Source organism: Cylas formicarius, unplaced genomic scaffold (genome assembly GCF_029955315.1).
Source record: "Cylas formicarius isolate icCylForm1 unplaced genomic scaffold, icCylForm1.1 PGA_scaffold_2__14_contigs__length_35257938, whole genome shotgun sequence".
NCBI lineage: Eukaryota > Metazoa > Arthropoda > Insecta > Coleoptera > Brentidae > Cylas > Cylas formicarius.
In genome coordinates, this window is record NW_026844319.1 from 30,251,822 (window position 1) to 30,268,164 (window position 16,343).

Here is a 16,343-nt window from a genome sequence, read left to right on the forward strand (position 1 = left end):
GGTATCGTCGTTTCCCCACAAATCAAAGAACTACAGAAAAAAATAATCCTTTTGTTCTTATTCCGTGCGGCGATGCCAAATTTATGCTCGTATAACGAAGTAATTAAGCTAAGATTCTCAACTCAAAAATTGATTCAAGTGAAATTGTGTTCGATTTCCAAATGGAGGATTCGATTCTACTGATTCTGTAATGTTTTACAATATAATTAAAGCATTCATTAACACTAAAACAGCACCCTCGCCTCACCTCAACAGCCGAGATGGATTTAGTTTATGGTCCGTGCCCGATGAATTCTTTCAATTCCATGTTTCACCTAGTCTGTGTCCAGTTGACATTTCGTCCAGGAAAGGACATCGTTTTATGTTTACTAATAATCGATAAAAACGTAAACATATAGTGTTTTGGTTTAATTAGTGTAATTGATAGTTAGGGACAGTGTTTAAATCGCATGTGTGCTCCCGCGAACGTAGTTTTTTTTTATTGCACTTGAACGGAACGAAGATGTCCTTCTCGAGCATTCTACTCCTTCCAGAAGTTGCCATTGACAAAATTTTTTCTTTTTTGTCGTACGACGAGATCGCCAGAAATAGAGTAGTGAGTTTTTTTTACAACTTATATGTTTAGTTTTCTTTGTTGCAATTTACGTTAAAGATTCTTTTTAAAAAACTACTTATATCACACAGTCTAGATTGGTGTTTTTGTTCTTTGCGTTGGCACGTGTCTTTTGGCATTGGTTTGACTTTGATCCGTGTCGAAAAAGGCGGGAAGTTGAATGTGTCTTGTAATTATTCCGTCTGTTTCTTCATCAACTTACGTGCAATTAAAAATAAAAAATGTCGGAAAACGATCCGCTCGAGTTACTATTAGCAGTAGCAGAAAAAGAATTTCAGAAAATTGATTCGGCAAGCGCTTTGCAAGAAATTAACCTCTTTGGTGAGGTGCAGCAGACCAACAATTGTGAACACAAAATCGATAGTACTTCTATACACCAAGGCGATACCGATTCATCAGACGATGAAGGAAACCGAAATTTTGAAAACCAGAAGTATACCGATTGTGGTAAACAAATCAAAGAACTTTTAACTCAGGAAAATCCATCCATATCTTCGTCGCATTATGGACAGCCGAAACAAAGAATTTCCACTTGGAAGACAAAGCCACAAAGTTTTGCGGGAAAAAAATTGGAAAAATTGGAATCCAAGCCCCAGGATGTTTTAATAGATCCATTTTTTGGAATTCGAATTGTAAATCCTCTAATATCGTCCTCAACTTTGCAAGAGAAAATGGAAGGTAGAGAAGCAGTGAAATTTTCGGCAATTAGTAGGTACATTATGGGCGAAACGAAACAAAAAGATTGGGTCATTTGTGGGGTGGTTGTGAGCAAAAGTCCTGTTAAAACATCCCAAAAAGGAAGTCAGTATTCAATTTGGACCTTGAGTGATCTCAAGGATGACATTAAGACGGTAGCTTTGTTCATGTTTAGTAGTGCTCACAAGACCCTTTGGAAAAGTGCTCTGGGAACTGTGATTGGTGTTTTGAATCCTAATGTATTGGAAAGAAGAGAGAACTCAAAAGATGAGGCTACGCTCAGCGTCGATAATGCTCACAAGGTTATGGTTTTTGGTCAATCAAAAGACTTTGGACTTTGCAAAAGCATGAAGAAAAATGGAGATAGGTGCAATGCCATAGTAAATTTGAGTCAGTGTGAGTTTTGCATTTACCACATCAAACAGGAATATCAGAAATGTAGCAAAAGGTCCGAGTTGCAGGCAAATTTTTCCGGGAAAGGCCTTTTGGCCCTTAGGAATAAGGTTTTGGGAAAGAACGAAGTGTTTTACGCCGGCAAGTCATACACGGCAATTCCTGCCCGAAAAAGTAGAAAAATGGAACTAAGGGACGAAGGCATTTTAAAAAATTTGAACGGAAATGGTGTTGCCTGCCCATTGAAAAATGTGAAACCAAAGAAAACGGGCCATGCGGTGCGTTTAGATGTATCACCGGCACAGCGACTGAAGGACATTGAATTATTAAGGAAGTTGGGAGGTTCTGTGGGGTTGGAGGAGAAAACTAACTTTTCCGGAACTCATTCCACGGACGTGAGCCTGGAAAGTTCCAAGGCAACCGCATTAGATGTTATAAGTAGATTAAAAGCCAAGAAAGTTCAAGCGGGAAGTTGCGAAAGCAATTCAATAGAAAAGGACCCCCCAAATGGTGAAAGAAATGACAAACAAGCAGTACATAAAGGAGACGTTGTAATAGCGTGTAGAGACATTTTTTCCAATTCAAAGTTGGGCGTGCCACGGTTGTCGGGTTTTGGTGGTAGTATCGATTTGAGTATCCCGTTGGTACCAAAACGCGCGAACAAAGCTAAATTGAACGCCCTCGACTATATTAAAAAAAACGGCCCCATAAAAAAACTCGACCCGAACGGCACCAAGGGTTCCGGGAAAAAGCGTCCCGTCGACACGATCGACGACGAAGGCCCTTCGAAAAAATCAAAACTCGAACAGAGCGAGTTTATTTCCGATAGGTTCAAGAAAATGATGGCCGCTACCTCGAAACATATGGATCTGGTGGAGGAGCACGACAACGAAGAGCGGGAGAAATACTTTAGGAAGTTGGAGATTAAGGAAAAAATGGAAGAGAAAATGGTGAACACTCAAAAGATCGCTTGCAAAGCGGTCAAGTGTCTCAAGTGCAAATACACCAGTTTTTCGGCGTCTGATCTGTGCAAAGCGGAAAAACATCCACTAAAAGTAAGCGATATCCTTTGTGAAAATATCATGTTGCAGGGACGGTAAATGTGCAAGTTATTATTTTAGGTTTTCGACGCCTTGAAACGTTTCTACATGTGTGGTCAGTGTCAAAATCGGACTGTGACCCTGGACATCGTCCCGACCAAACAGTGCGCCAACTGTGGTTCCTCGAAGTGGCAGAAAACGGGAATGATGAAAGAAAAGCTCGCGGTTACGCAACATTCTTTGTCGATCAGAGGCGGGGAACAAAAATTCGTCAATTCTGTCGCTTGCGACGCCAATTTAGATCTATTAGTTCCCGATGACGGTTGTTAAATTAAAATAAAGAATTTTTATTTAAGTTTAATGGTACTTGCGTTTATTATACGTCATTTTCACCTTGTTTACCACCTGTGGATGCAGATAGTAGAGCGTATCCTGGGAATTTTTTTTTTGCAAAATTTCAACTTATGTCAATGTTTTCTTTGAAAAGTATTAAATCTTTAGAGAATAGAGAACCTGGAGTGTCTTTGCAGGCGTTCTTAGTTTTTATAAGTTATGTTTTGCGGTACTCAAAAGCAACATTAAAACTATTAGGTTGGCCAAATGTCCGTTTTGGAAACAAGATTAATGATGTGAGTCTGAAAAGAGTTATCAATAGTACTAGGAATCACATGACTATAATATAAAATAGGATACGCACTTGGCTAACACAGTAAAAAAACTAAAATATTTAGTAAATATTTTTTATGGACTCAAGGAAATACTAAGAAGAAAACAGTTATTAAAAATCTATTAACGACCAATAGTTAGGTCCTTTACTGTAAAAAGATGTTTTTATATAATAGGAATTTTTGGCAATAAATGTTATCGTTCTCTTTTTATCAATATTTTCTCGACATAAAATTTTAGGTATGCAAAAAATTCAACGAAGTCGGCAGCAAGTTCCTGTCGCGCGGATTCCTTCACTTGGAGAGGCGCCACGGGCACATTTATAAGCGCGTGAAGTCTGCGCTGCCCCGACGTGAATCCGAACGAAAGTCGCACAAAATGGCGAGGCACATCGACATCTTGCAGGGACTGGAGACGCGAATCAGTATGCTGAACATGACGTACACCAAGTACATCGAAAACAAACTCGTTTGTTTTATCCCCGGCAAGGTGAATACGTCACCGGCGAGTCAAAGATTTTATAAAAATTAAATGTTAGGTTCTGGACGAGTTAAAAAGCGTGCTAGATTTGGTGGAAACCAATCAAAGTCCGCCGCGCACTCACGTGCTTCTGCAAGAGTTGCGAGACTTGAGCAGCATGGCGATGGAACACTTCGACGAGCACATCTTGCCTCGTGTAAAAGAACAATTCGACCAGAGAACAGGTACTGCGTTCTATCGTTGCGTTTTCAGCAATTAGATATTAATTTTTGATATTATTATACATTATTTATTTAGTTTAGAAATTACATATATTTTTCCATTATAGAATTATTAAGAGGATATTTTCGCAAATCGCTATGTAAACAAACTCACAGAAGCCAAAACAAAGATGGCCACGGCACATGACTTCCAGCTGACGGCGGCGCTGTCAGTGGTTGCGAATGTAATAAATATTAAAAGTTCTACGACAGTACTGGCAACCAAAATTAGGAATCTTCTAGCTTTATAGGCAGAAAATATATAAAAAATATTAGCTGCGATGTGGGCGGTTGCTCTTATGTATTTAAACTTTACACAAAATGGCGAAAGTGTCTTGGGAATTTGCCGCCACGACGTTGGTCACGTGACTGATGTCCAAGTATCTTTTAGGTTATAAGGCACGCAGTGGAGACCACTCGTAAACAATTTTTTCTATTCCCGTCTGTAAAATACCTAATTACGCACCGATCTAGCGTACGGGAAGCGTCGCTTTACCACGTCAGTTTCGTTTCCCACGAATCCGAGCCACTTCGGACATTTCCGGGATTTTACCGCACGGGTTTGCGAGCAATACGATGTTTTCGGAGATATTTCCCATGCTTTAAAGTTTGACATTTGTCAATTCTGACAATCATGTCAGTGAATGTATTCGTGTTTTGCGAAAATATACTCAAAAAGCAACGGTCGTAGAAAAAGTATAGTATGCAACACGTTCGGTAAACTTTTTAACTCACGAGTTTACCGCACTTGTTGCATAATATACTATTTCCCTACAAGTGCACAATTTTTCAACTAAAAGTCGCGGGCGCGATGCAATTTAAATACGTATTGTTCTATTGAAATATTTTAGCAGGTATTTTTTTCCCAATTTGTGCGTGTAAACCGACGCCAAGCGTTCATTTTCAAAAAAATTTATAAGAATAATGTAAATAAAGTCGAAATCGAAAATATGCTTGAAATAAAATTATAGGACAAAAACCCCGAATTGGCTTCATTTTAAAAAGTCTGGTCCGGGTTACATGTTACAAAATTTGCCCCGCCCACTTACGATTTTTCGAAAGCAATCTTGTTGAAATTGCTTCGTGTGTACCGGGCTGTATGCAATGTTATAAAAAAAGTTGTTTTGAAATAAAGAAAGTTTGATTCAAGTATAAGCGGATGTGTTGTATTATGCGTTGGGTTTCTTTGCAGGCTGCCCGGAGAAAATTCTAAAGGAACTGGAAATAGTTGCCGGTTCATTATCGCCTTACACCCGGTTTCAAGGTACATAAAACAACTTTCCTGTCAATTTTTCAAAGAAATTTCCACAGGCAAAACTATTTACAAACCTTCTGGATTCCTCCTGCGTCGAACTTGCTAACGTTTCGCCAATCATCCCGTTGGCTTCTTCCGAGCTTAACCGAACAACTGACGCTCGAGGAATCCAGAAGATTTCTAACCAGCTTCCAGTAGATTTGACGATGATGTTGCATTCTAGAGATGGTCTGTAGAAACGTGCCGTCGACTTCAAGGTCGACGAGGTTGGTGCTGCAGACGCAGGTGCAGCACGCATTATCGGACGAGCTGCGCAAAGTGAAGAAAACGACCAAGACCCACAAGCACCATATAACGTATTTGACTCAGAACACGAACAAGCTTTACATGAAGGCGAGTTAAAACGTTTATTTATTTATTTATTAAAGTAATCAATCAATCAATAATCTATACACTAAACTAATAAATTAACGCAGGAGGAATCCAGAAGTTGTGTAATATTTAATTCTTTCAATTTTTTTTATTAATCGAGCCTACCAAACCAGTATTATGAACCGTCATATTCTTTGCACGTAACCTCTGTTGTAAAAAGAAAAAACGGGTTTTTTCCATAAATAATCTTTAAAACTAAACTAAGTTCGTCGAAATTAACTAAAGAAAAAGGCAATTCAACTGTTTCGAAACCAAAACCCCACCCTTAATTTGACGAGTTCAAACAAAAAGTTTCCTTATCTGGAGTAGATTACGTTAAAACTAATTTTCATATAAGTTAACTTGGATTTTTTTTTTGAGAAAACCCGTTTTTTCTTTTTATAATAAAGGTTCCTGAGATACCTGGTACACCTGGTTCGTGCAGACAAACTGATATCTTCAAATTTTTTAGGCTTTTCCATCATGGTTTGTCATGTCCAGCAATCAATTTCGAAATGTTCAAGGACGTTTTGACCAATACTGAACTGTTTTCCTCTCGATCCTTACATTTTTCGTTGCGCTTCTAATGGTTTTTGTAAAGAATCAATTTCATATTTAAATTTATCATATTCTTTAAAAACTAATCATAGTACTTTATCATAATTGTTAATAAAAAATATTCAAAAGCCCATTAAATTTCCTATAACATATGACTTATTTTGGCAAAAACATGTATTTCCCATACAAAGTGGTGAAAGAAATCAACGTAACCAACTATAGACAGACCTAGCGTAAATATTTGAGGTCATTCTGTATGACCGTATTTTTAACTCTCTCAGAAACATTATTTCTCCAAGTCAGCGCGGATTTTATGACTCCCGCTCTACAGTTACTAATTTGGTACAGCTTACGGAGTATGCAGCAAGGTTACATCTAATAGATATTTCACATCAGAGGTGCCACAGGGTTCTACCTTAGGACCATTACTATTTCTAATTTTTATTAATGACGTTGTTTCAAATCTCAATGATACGCAGAACCTGTTATTTGCGGATGATTTAAAAATTTATACTTCCATTTCCAGTATTGCCGATTGTGTTACGTTTGCAGAGATCGGTAGATATACTCTTTGACTGGTGTATCTCAAATGAACTGAGTCTTAACGTAGATAAATGTAAAGTTCTAAGCTTCACTCGGAAAGAAGAAACTATCGATTTTCAATATAGAATCTCAAATATTGTTCTCCGACGTGTTGCAGATACTAAAGATCTGGGCTCAGACTTACATTCGTGAACCACCTAACGAGCATTGTATCTGAGGCTAACCATAATTATGGTTTTATAGTACGCAACTGTAATTCTTTTACCGACATTGCTGCTTTGAAGGCCCTGTATTTTAGCTATGTTCGATCTAAGCTTGAATACGCCTCGATTGTGTGGAATCCGATTTACTCTTGTCACAGTTGGGGGGTCGATGGTGTACAGAAAAAGTTTTCGAAGTATATTTTGTTCAAAACAGAAGGCGCGTATCCACCGAGAGCCATAAACTACCAATTTTACTTGGAAAAATTTAATATGAATAGCCTGGAATGTAGGTGGAAGTTTGTTTATAAATTGCTACACAACAATATAGATAGTCCGAATCTACTAGAGTATTTAGATATTCGTGTACCACGGCTCAATTCGCGCACCAAAGACACCTTTGACTGTGTTCCGGCAAGAACAAACCTATTAAAAAATTCGCCTATAAATATAGCATGTTCCAATTGTAATGGTGTTTCGGACGTTGTGACATATTTAACTGTGGACTGAGGGAATTGAGAAATATATGTTTGATGTCTAGTCGTCGCTAGCTCGAATCAAGATTTATGGTTATTCTAATTTTTTTGGAGCTCACTTTGTCATCCTGCTCGAACTATTCACTAGAATAGGTTAGGTTCCATTATATTACATGCTGTTTCTTTTTTTGTTACTATACATTGCTCTGTAAATGGATTGTTTTCTGTTGAGCAATAAAGCTCTTACTATTAGTAGTAAACTCGGTGGCAAACGTAAAATGCGGCGTTGCCGGATTGTCGCGAAAATTGACGGGTTGTTTTTTTTAAAGTGGGACTACGACATAGATAGTGTTTGTAATAAACTGAACAAAACGTTTTTCGCAATGTTCACAATCAGAGATTATTTCTTTGAAAGATCCTTGTTGACTTTCTATTACACCTCAGCATACTCGTCTATTTCATATAATATCGTAAACTGGGGACAAGCGAGTGATGCGGAGAGGGTGTTCATTCAGCAAAAAAGAATACTTAGGTTAATTTTCAGACTGCCCTCGAGGCTATCCTGCAAAGATATATTTATAAGGTATAAAATACTAACAGTGCCTTGCATATATTTATTTAAATTATTCATCATCGTTCATAAAAATAAAGGCTCTCACAAGAAACACACGGATGTCCACGGTTATAACACCTTCTAAAGCCAAGACTGAACCACATGTTCTTCAAAAAATCGCTAAATTACGCAGGACCTTATTACTATAATTTGCTTCCTACAAGCATAAAAGCATTATCTACAAGACAATTTAAAAAGTGCATCAGAAAGCTTCTGTCAACCAATGCTTTCTACGACCTGAAAGAATTTGAAACATATATTACAGGAGTGCCCTGATGAGTTTAGTGATATTTTCTCTCCATATGTTTGTACTGTTTGTATATCCGTTTGTAACTCTTCTATACTGTACTGTTAAATGTGTGTTATCGTATTTTTTATATACATAATTCCATGTATCTTTATACTACTCTATAATGTACTCGTTTCCTGACGAAACATCCACTGGGCTTTGTGAATAAAACTATCTATCTATCTACAGCTGCGCAAACAGGCGGCGCGGATTAAGCAGCAGTCGGCAAAGATACGCGAACAGGAGCGGAAAATCCACGAACAAAACAGCAAGATTCAGGAACAAGAGGCTACCATAACGGAGATGAAACGGCACATCGACGAATGGGACCAAAAATACAAAGATCTGATCAACAAATTGATGAGAGCTCGAGACGAGATACTGAAGAGGGCGTCGTCTGCGCAGCAGAGTACTTCGATGCCCGAGTTCAAATCGAACATTAGGCCCAGGACGACGCACATCTTACCGAAAAGTTACCACTCCGTCAGACCGGTCGATGTCGTCGAAAGGAAACGCAAGGTGGCGCTCCAGGTGCCGTCGGATATCCCGACGAAGAGGAGTCGCAGCCCGATCGTGTCCGACGCGGCGAATCTGGAACTGAAAATCCCGGACCTGGCGAATTTCCGCAACGAAGAGACCCCGCCGCAAACGCAACCGGCAACGTCGACGGCCATTATCAGTTCCCTGCTCGGCAAATCATTCGACACGTTGCGCATGATCAAACCGAGGAAGAGGAAAATGGCGGAAGATATAGACTTGAAGTAGACGACGGTAGACTTCGATTCGGTGTTTGGACCGCCCTTGACCCGTTAACGCTCGAAAATGTTTTTCTCGAAAATCATCTATTTTTTTGTAGAGGTTCCAACGGTATTTCGGATCACTGAACGTAGAAAAATATTATGTTGGAAATGAGTTATCGAGTTTTTCAAAAAATATGATATACCTGGGTTACTTTTTCCATTAGACGTCTTCTGCGTTTTTCCCTTTGGTGAAAAGGACCAATACCATTTCTTCCCTCTTACAGAAGTGTGATGTTTCCCTAGGAGCCAATCACGCCAATTACTTATGACATATTGGTGAATTGTCTGGTTCCTAAAGGGATTCGTCAGGTCCTTTGCCACAACAAAGTGAAAACTAATAGCACACATAGAATTTAAAAACCGAATCTAATCATCTCATGGAAAACACACCATTATCTGAGACGTTTAGCATTCTCGGCAAAGGTCTGATGTTGAGTGATCCGTTTGGATTTCAGTTCTGCGCATGTGCACTTTTTACTAACAAAACTTCCAGGACCGAATGATGTTCAGTAAAAATCAAAAACCCAATAAAAATTTTGATCTCTTGTCAATAAAAATATTTCGGATTCCGATTTATTCCAGTTTGGCAGCAACCAAGTAGATTCACTTTTTTTTTCTCTTAAAAAATGTTGAAAGTGGTAAATTCTTTTCTTCGTTAGACGATGATGGTTTATCTTTCAGTAAAAAATATTTCATTATATCATCGTCATTGGTATCATCTTCAGTAGTCATCAACTTCGGGGGGCGATGCTGCAACAGCCTGATCCAATGTCTTGAAGGATTTTCTGCATATAATTTCGAACAAAATCGAAATATCTGTAAATAAAATAATTATTGCAGAAATCAACCTTACCTAAAGTTTAGATAGAACAAAAATAGTAAATGATCAATTTTCATTCGTCATCGTCATTTCTTCTGGGCTTTATTTCGTGTCATATTCATCAAACCGAACTAGGGTCACACGTTTATATAAATTGAAGTGAGTGGCAGGACGTTAATGGGTTAATTTTTTGCGTCATGTATATATTTTTGTGCTATTGTATGCAGAATTTGTAGGGCTCATTGAAAAGTCAAAAAAGTGCGGTAACACGATCCCACGCCATATTTGAAAAGACAAGTTTTGAGTTGTGAGTAGAATATTTAATTTCATTAGCAAATGTAGTTAAAATTGGGCTGATCACTGTTTTAATGAATCCTAACCTATAAAAATGGGAGACACGACGTCAGTTGCGTCCCGCTAAGCTTGGAGTTTCAATAGTTTTGAAATTTATATATTTTTTTCATCGATCGAAAAGGCAAGTTTAAGTTGTAAGTAAAGTATTTAATTTTATGTGCAAATGTAATTAACAATAAATTGATCGCTGTTTTAATGAGTCCTAAACCCATAAATCCAAAATTGGAAAAACAAAAAGTTGAGTCCCGTTGGGTTTGAAGATTCAGTAGTCTATCTTAAGAAAACGAAGGATAACGATGCTCAAAATCATTTAAAAAAAAAGTAAAATATCTAAATGAAACGGAGGCAGTTGAGATCCCCTTCTGGTATAGTAATCTGTCCTCGGTAGTAAATTGCATATAAAAATGTAAAAAAAAAACCTTAAAAGATACAACAACGCAAGAAGTTTTATATCCCGAAAATTAATAGTGAAAGATTTAACTGCATTTTTCTTTGAAAATGACTATACCGCAATTACAGTTTAGTTCACTTCCAAGCGCCCCACTGCAACTGACTTGGAGTAACAGCTACAATTTATCATGATTATGAATAAACTTTTGACAAAATACCATATAATTAGTTGCTCACAAAATGAGCACACTTTAGAGCCCAGTAATGACGCTGATCAGAATTTTGTATTAGGAACACAACTGTCGAAACAAATTTAAACACTTTAATGATGACAAAATGTTCTATTTTGATGCAGCAAAGCTCCAGGGAGAGTTAAACCAAGTTGCTGGTCGGACACATGAGGAGTGAAACTTAATGAATCTAAATGTGTAGTACTTAGAATCGACCCAACGACCCCAATACAGAACATATACGGACTGAACATCTCCATATTGTCTACAGTGTCAGAGCAAAGTGACCGTGTTATTAACGTCACATTAGACTTGAAATAGGGAAGTAACGTCGCAAAAACTGCTAAATAAGCTAATTATTTATATAATACAACGTACTTTTAAAGACCATTTGATAGAAATGATAGCAAAGCTATATTCGACCAAAATGTGTATGATGTCACTGCATCGTACGGAGTTAGTTATCTGGTCTGTGGTGCAATAGCCACGACCAACGTTTCAGAACTGAGGATCCATGTTTTGGTAAAGATATTCGCATTGTGCTGTGTTTTTAAAACCCAGTGTAATCGCTTCAACAGATAAACCCTAAACTAAATAGAACCTACTTGTTTTAGCGACGACCAAAAAAGAACATGCGTGTTTTAGTGACGACCAAACAATAGAAATAGAAATGCTAGAAAAAATTCAGAGACGTGTGAAAGAAGACATAGGCGGGATCTAACAGAGACGGAAAATAGTCTCTAACCTATAAATCCAAAACAAAGGAAATTTTGAAATTTTTGTAAATAAGGTCCACACACAGTCACTTTGTACAACAAAAAGACAAGTTTTACGTATAATATTTAATTTTTTAGCAAATATAATCAACATTAACTTAATTTCACTAATTTTCACTAATTTTAACGTGCTGGACGATCCAAGGATGTTTAAGTACTTCCGTTAATTCTAATCGCTTGCTAGGATCTACTATGAGCAGCCTTTTAATTAAGTCTTTGGCTCCGTATGAAAGAAATGGGGGACAAATGAATACCTGTTTGCAAATTTTCCTAAACGTTTCGTCGTAATTCTTCGCTTCAAACGGGGCCTTTCCTGTGATAAATTCGTAACATAAAACCCCCAAACTCCACAGGTCGACTTTTTCGTCATGCGGCTGACCACGAATCTAGAAATGTTTTCAAAAATCTATGAATGAGTTCACAAATGCAGTTTTTAAGAAAAATTTTTTCCATGAAAACAAATCAAAATTCAAAAGACAAAATTTTTTATTTTTATTTAATTAAAAAAAAAACCAAATGAACCTTTTGTCATAGCAAATAACAGTACCAAATTAAAACATGAAGTTGTGGGTAGGGAAGCTAAAGGCAAAACTACTTACCATTTCGGGTGGCAAGTAATCTATTGTACCGCAGACGGTGGTTCTCCTCGAAGAAGGAGCGTGAACTGACCAACCAAAATCAGCAATTTTTATTTCTCCTTTTGCTCCAAGCAGTAAATTTTCTGGTTTAATGTCCCTATGAATCACTTTTTTACCATGGCAGTATAAAAGAGCCCCTGCAACTTGAGCAATATATCGGGCGGACAGTTCCTCTGAGAAACGTTTGTTGGGGCTTTTATTTAATGCCGCAAACACGGTCCCTAAAAAAATGCTGCATGTACCCTATGCAATGACCTCTTCAGAAATATTGTTTGCTACAAGGCGGATCAAAACACGCTCCCCTCTCTAAATTGAGAACTCACCATTTGGAGCATATTCCAAAATAAAATACAGCCTAGATTCATCGTGAAAGTATCCATACATCCTCAGTATATTTGGATGTCTGAGATGAGTTTGGATTTCAACTTCTCTCCTAACCTGGTGTTCAATGTTAGATTCCATAATGCTGCTCTTAAACAGCACTTTAATAGCGATTACGCATTTACTGCGTTTCTCTCTGGCCAAATAAACATTTCCGAATTTTCCCTTGCCCAATGGTTTTCCTATATCGAAATCGGTCAGCGTCCATTTACGCGTTTTATCGTCCTCTTGCTTTTCTGGTACAGCACTGCTAGTCGATGGTTGATGTTGAATCGACGCGACTTGCCTTTCCGATTTTTTATTTTCTGCCTGATCCTTATTCTCTTTGCCTTTCTGTTTGTGGGACGATACGGAGTTGGAGTCTTTAATTGAACTTCTTAAAACGGCAACCGTCTTGGATATTTTTGGTTCTTTCTTTTCATTTGGTCGCGTAGGAATCTTCGATAGAGGTATTCCGTTCGACATATTCTCATGAAGTAATATTTAACAAAAAACACTGGTCTCTGTTTTTGAAGTCAACGGTTTTTTTGCGGCAAGGCCGACAACATTCAATTCATTGATGCGTTTTACAAAAAGCTGTTGGGCTAAATTACTAGGATCATTCGCCCATTGCCGACTTCCGTCGAGGATTTTGGAGGTCGACAACATACTACGTTCTTCTTCTTCTGTCGAGCAGGACGACTACGACGAATTGGCAATTGGTGAAAAATTGGTCTCTGCTGACCGGCGGACAGTAGTTTAACTAACCAAAATAGGGTGATTCTGAGATAAAGGAAAACTCGGTCTCCATTGGAATCCTAGCCACCATCACCGTAACAGCCTTTAATCGAGTGCGACATTCCCGTGCTTTAATGTAGACTTTTTTAACTTTATTGCCTTGATAGAATCACTTAAACTAAATATAAATAGAGAAAATGAGGAAGCCCATTTTAGAGAGAAAATAGAGAAATATATCCAATCACATTGTCTAGTTTTTACTGAAGCCTCTAAACAGGGTGACAGGGTTGGATTTGGTGTTTATATACCAAAAAAATTAATTATAAATTTTCTGCAAAACTTCACAAAGAAATGTGTATTGCCACAGCAGAGATGATAGCAATAAAAGAAGGACTAAGAATTCCTCTACAAAGAGCCTTCACAAAAGTTATTATTTTTCAGACTCTTTAAGCGGGATTTCTAAATTTTTAAATGGAAATACCGACACTAAAATGGACTACATAACGCTACGGGTCCGAGAGATGATGACAATGGCTAAAAGTATGGGAGTAGATTTAACGATGACCTGGATACCGAGACACTCGGGTATTGAAGGTAATGAAAAAGTAGATACTCTGGCTAAAATAGGAAAATACCTAAACATCCCCTTGAATATTAAACTGCCAATACAAGTAAAGAATAAAATTCTTAGAGATATTATTAATATATAATACATATAATACAACCTAATTTTCCTAATAGAAGATGGTTTTCTGAGCTTGCCTACATATCCAGACGCTATATAACTACTATAATTAGAATGAGAACTGGACATTGCGCGGTGGGGGAACACCTGGCCCGGATAGGGGTTAGGGACTCTCTGCGAGTGCGGCGGGGTTGAGAACCTTAATCATATATTTTTTGAATGTCCTATAAAAAAAGTCCCGGGTGCGGATTTATACGTAAACTTTAGAATATGTAAATGGTCATATGCTTTTTAGATTATAATAGTTAGGAGTCGAGGTCGGACAGCCTCCCCCTAGTAACAATACTAGGGAATTTTAAATTATATGTATTTGAATCTGTTTTTTTTTTTTCTCAGATTTCACGAGCCTGGTCGCATGGTCCAACCTAGGTCAGGAACGCCCGTCCAAACTTCCATAGTGCTTAAGATTGTTTGTCCTATTTTTGTTTTTTAGATGTGACCATCTTGCCTGTTTGTCTTTAGTTTTTGCGTGCTCTGAGCCCGCTTACTAACGGACGCAATCTCCTCAGCAGCTTTTTAAGCCTCTTAAATAGAAACAGAAGTCTGAAAAGTAAACTTCCCCATCAGAACAGTCTCGATTATCTGGGGCAATCTGCCTGCAAATTGACTAGTACTATCGCCAACCCTAAAAAAAGAAGAGGAAGATCTCTATTTTGTTGGTTATGTTATAAATATAATATTTAATAGTCCTTTTTATTATTCTTAAGACGTTTTTTGCAAATGGCAACGAAAAACTTTTTAAACTGGTTGTTAACGGAAAAGGGAAAGCAGTTTTCCTTTTACGTCGCCGGAACGGCTATTACGGGTATAATGGTAGCAAGTTACACATCACAGACTATATTCATAAACAACTACAAAGATCTCTTCCGCCTATACAAGTACAGTGTAATATCCAATATTAGTGTCTTAAAATTGTAATACCCGTTTTTAGGAATGGAGTTGCAGCACCAGTGCCGGGAATTCTAAAAGAGCGTTTTGAAAAGACGCTTCAGTTACTGGAGGTCACTTGCTGAACATCAGATTAGACAGCCAGTGCATATTTTATGATTTTTGCAGATTGAAGAGGCTGAGCGACAGCTGTATTCACCGTTTATGTCCTGTGGCTTCGATATTATCGGATTAGGTTTGTCGTCAAGTCGGTTTGGAGTGTATATCGGGCTTCCTTCGAACTTTCAATACAACAGCCCTCAAAACTTCGATACATCCAAGATAGTGGTAACCAAAATCAATGATAATAGCATGCCATTCGATTCTGTTTTTTAGTTAAACCAAGCCGAGGGAAAGTCAGTTACTTGGGATTCAAAAGAGGGACAAGACTTGCTGAACTCCATGGTGCTCTCAGAAAAGGCCCAATTGTATGCCATTGCCAAAGAAATCCAGTTTAGGCAATCACCGAAATTATATATTGATACTTTCATTGCTACAAGCTGTGCTGCCGCTACCTACATTCTAAGTAGTATTATTAATCGAAAATTTGATTTCTACAGCAGACCCCGTGTCATAAGACTTATTGTGTATTCATTTGTGAGCTCGTTGTGTTTTATGAACTTTATTATGTGTAAGGACATGTCTCAGTTGTATTACGAAAAAACCTCGGATGATTACTTAATAGCGAAGGACCCAGTGTTTTTAGAAGGAGGAAAGGAGTTCTGGGAGAAAATTCTCAAACGCAACATGGCGCTGCGTAAATTGTTGGGACCCCGAGGGGAATCGATGTATACCATTACGGGAAACGAAAACAATATCATCAGAAGCAAACATTTGCCCTTTACCGAAAGGCAATCGTTTTTTGCAAACAAAGCGGCCCCCAGTGTCAATTAGGAAATCTGATGTAGGTGATTGTCCGAGAAACAATATACGTATTTATAATTGAGTTTAATTTTTTTTTCTTGAAAATGAAGTTAGAGGCAATAAACTTGAAAATCGATTGGAAAATTATGTTGTTTGCAAAAATTTTGTTCAGTACACCTATTGACTGAATTGTTAGACGTAGTGACTA

The 16,343-nt window shown here is 37.8% G+C and overlaps 4 protein-coding genes across 5 annotated transcripts; 3 read left to right on the top strand and 1 right to left on the bottom strand.

Moving 5' to 3' along the window:
* Positions 1-323: 323 nt before the first annotated feature.
* On the top strand, positions 324-10,651 carry LOC132698259 (F-box only protein 28). Its single transcript, XM_060664229.1, has 6 exons — positions 324-595; positions 3,649-3,897; positions 3,947-4,112; positions 5,341-5,412; positions 5,627-5,796; positions 8,683-10,651. Exons 1-6 carry the CDS (start codon positions 503-505, stop codon positions 9,256-9,258), a joined length of 1,326 nt encoding a protein of 441 aa, XP_060520212.1. The 5' UTR covers positions 324-502; the 3' UTR covers positions 9,259-10,651.
* Positions 661-3,606, top strand: LOC132698141 (protein MCM10 homolog). The gene is made up of 2 exons (XM_060664047.1): positions 661-2,757; positions 2,824-3,606. Exons 1-2 carry the CDS (start codon positions 835-837, stop codon positions 3,070-3,072), a joined length of 2,172 nt encoding a protein of 723 aa, XP_060520030.1. The 5' UTR covers positions 661-834; the 3' UTR covers positions 3,073-3,606.
* Positions 10,652-11,939: 1,288 nt separating the features above from the next.
* LOC132698260 (uncharacterized) lies at positions 11,940-13,405 on the bottom strand. Its single transcript, XM_060664230.1, has 3 exons — positions 12,825-13,405; positions 12,463-12,722; positions 11,940-12,249 (listed from the first exon to the last, which is right to left on the bottom strand). The coding sequence occupies exons 1-3, from the start codon at positions 13,345-13,347 to the stop codon at positions 11,971-11,973; spliced, it is 1,062 nt and encodes a 353-aa protein (XP_060520213.1). The 5' UTR covers positions 13,348-13,405; the 3' UTR covers positions 11,940-11,970.
* Positions 13,406-14,993: 1,588 nt separating this feature from the next.
* LOC132698247 (transmembrane protein 177) lies at positions 14,994-16,260 on the top strand. Of its 2 annotated transcripts, none has more exons than XM_060664211.1 (4): positions 14,994-15,222; positions 15,276-15,345; positions 15,401-15,556; positions 15,608-16,260. In XM_060664211.1, the coding sequence occupies exons 1-4, from the start codon at positions 15,065-15,067 to the stop codon at positions 16,163-16,165; spliced, it is 942 nt and encodes a 313-aa protein (XP_060520194.1). In that variant the 5' UTR covers positions 14,994-15,064; the 3' UTR covers positions 16,166-16,260. The 2 variants fall into 2 exon arrangements, with proteins under 2 accessions (XP_060520194.1, XP_060520193.1); XM_060664210.1 differs by having other exon boundaries at positions 15,401-15,559; positions 15,608-16,258.
* Positions 16,261-16,343: the final 83 nt, after the last annotated feature.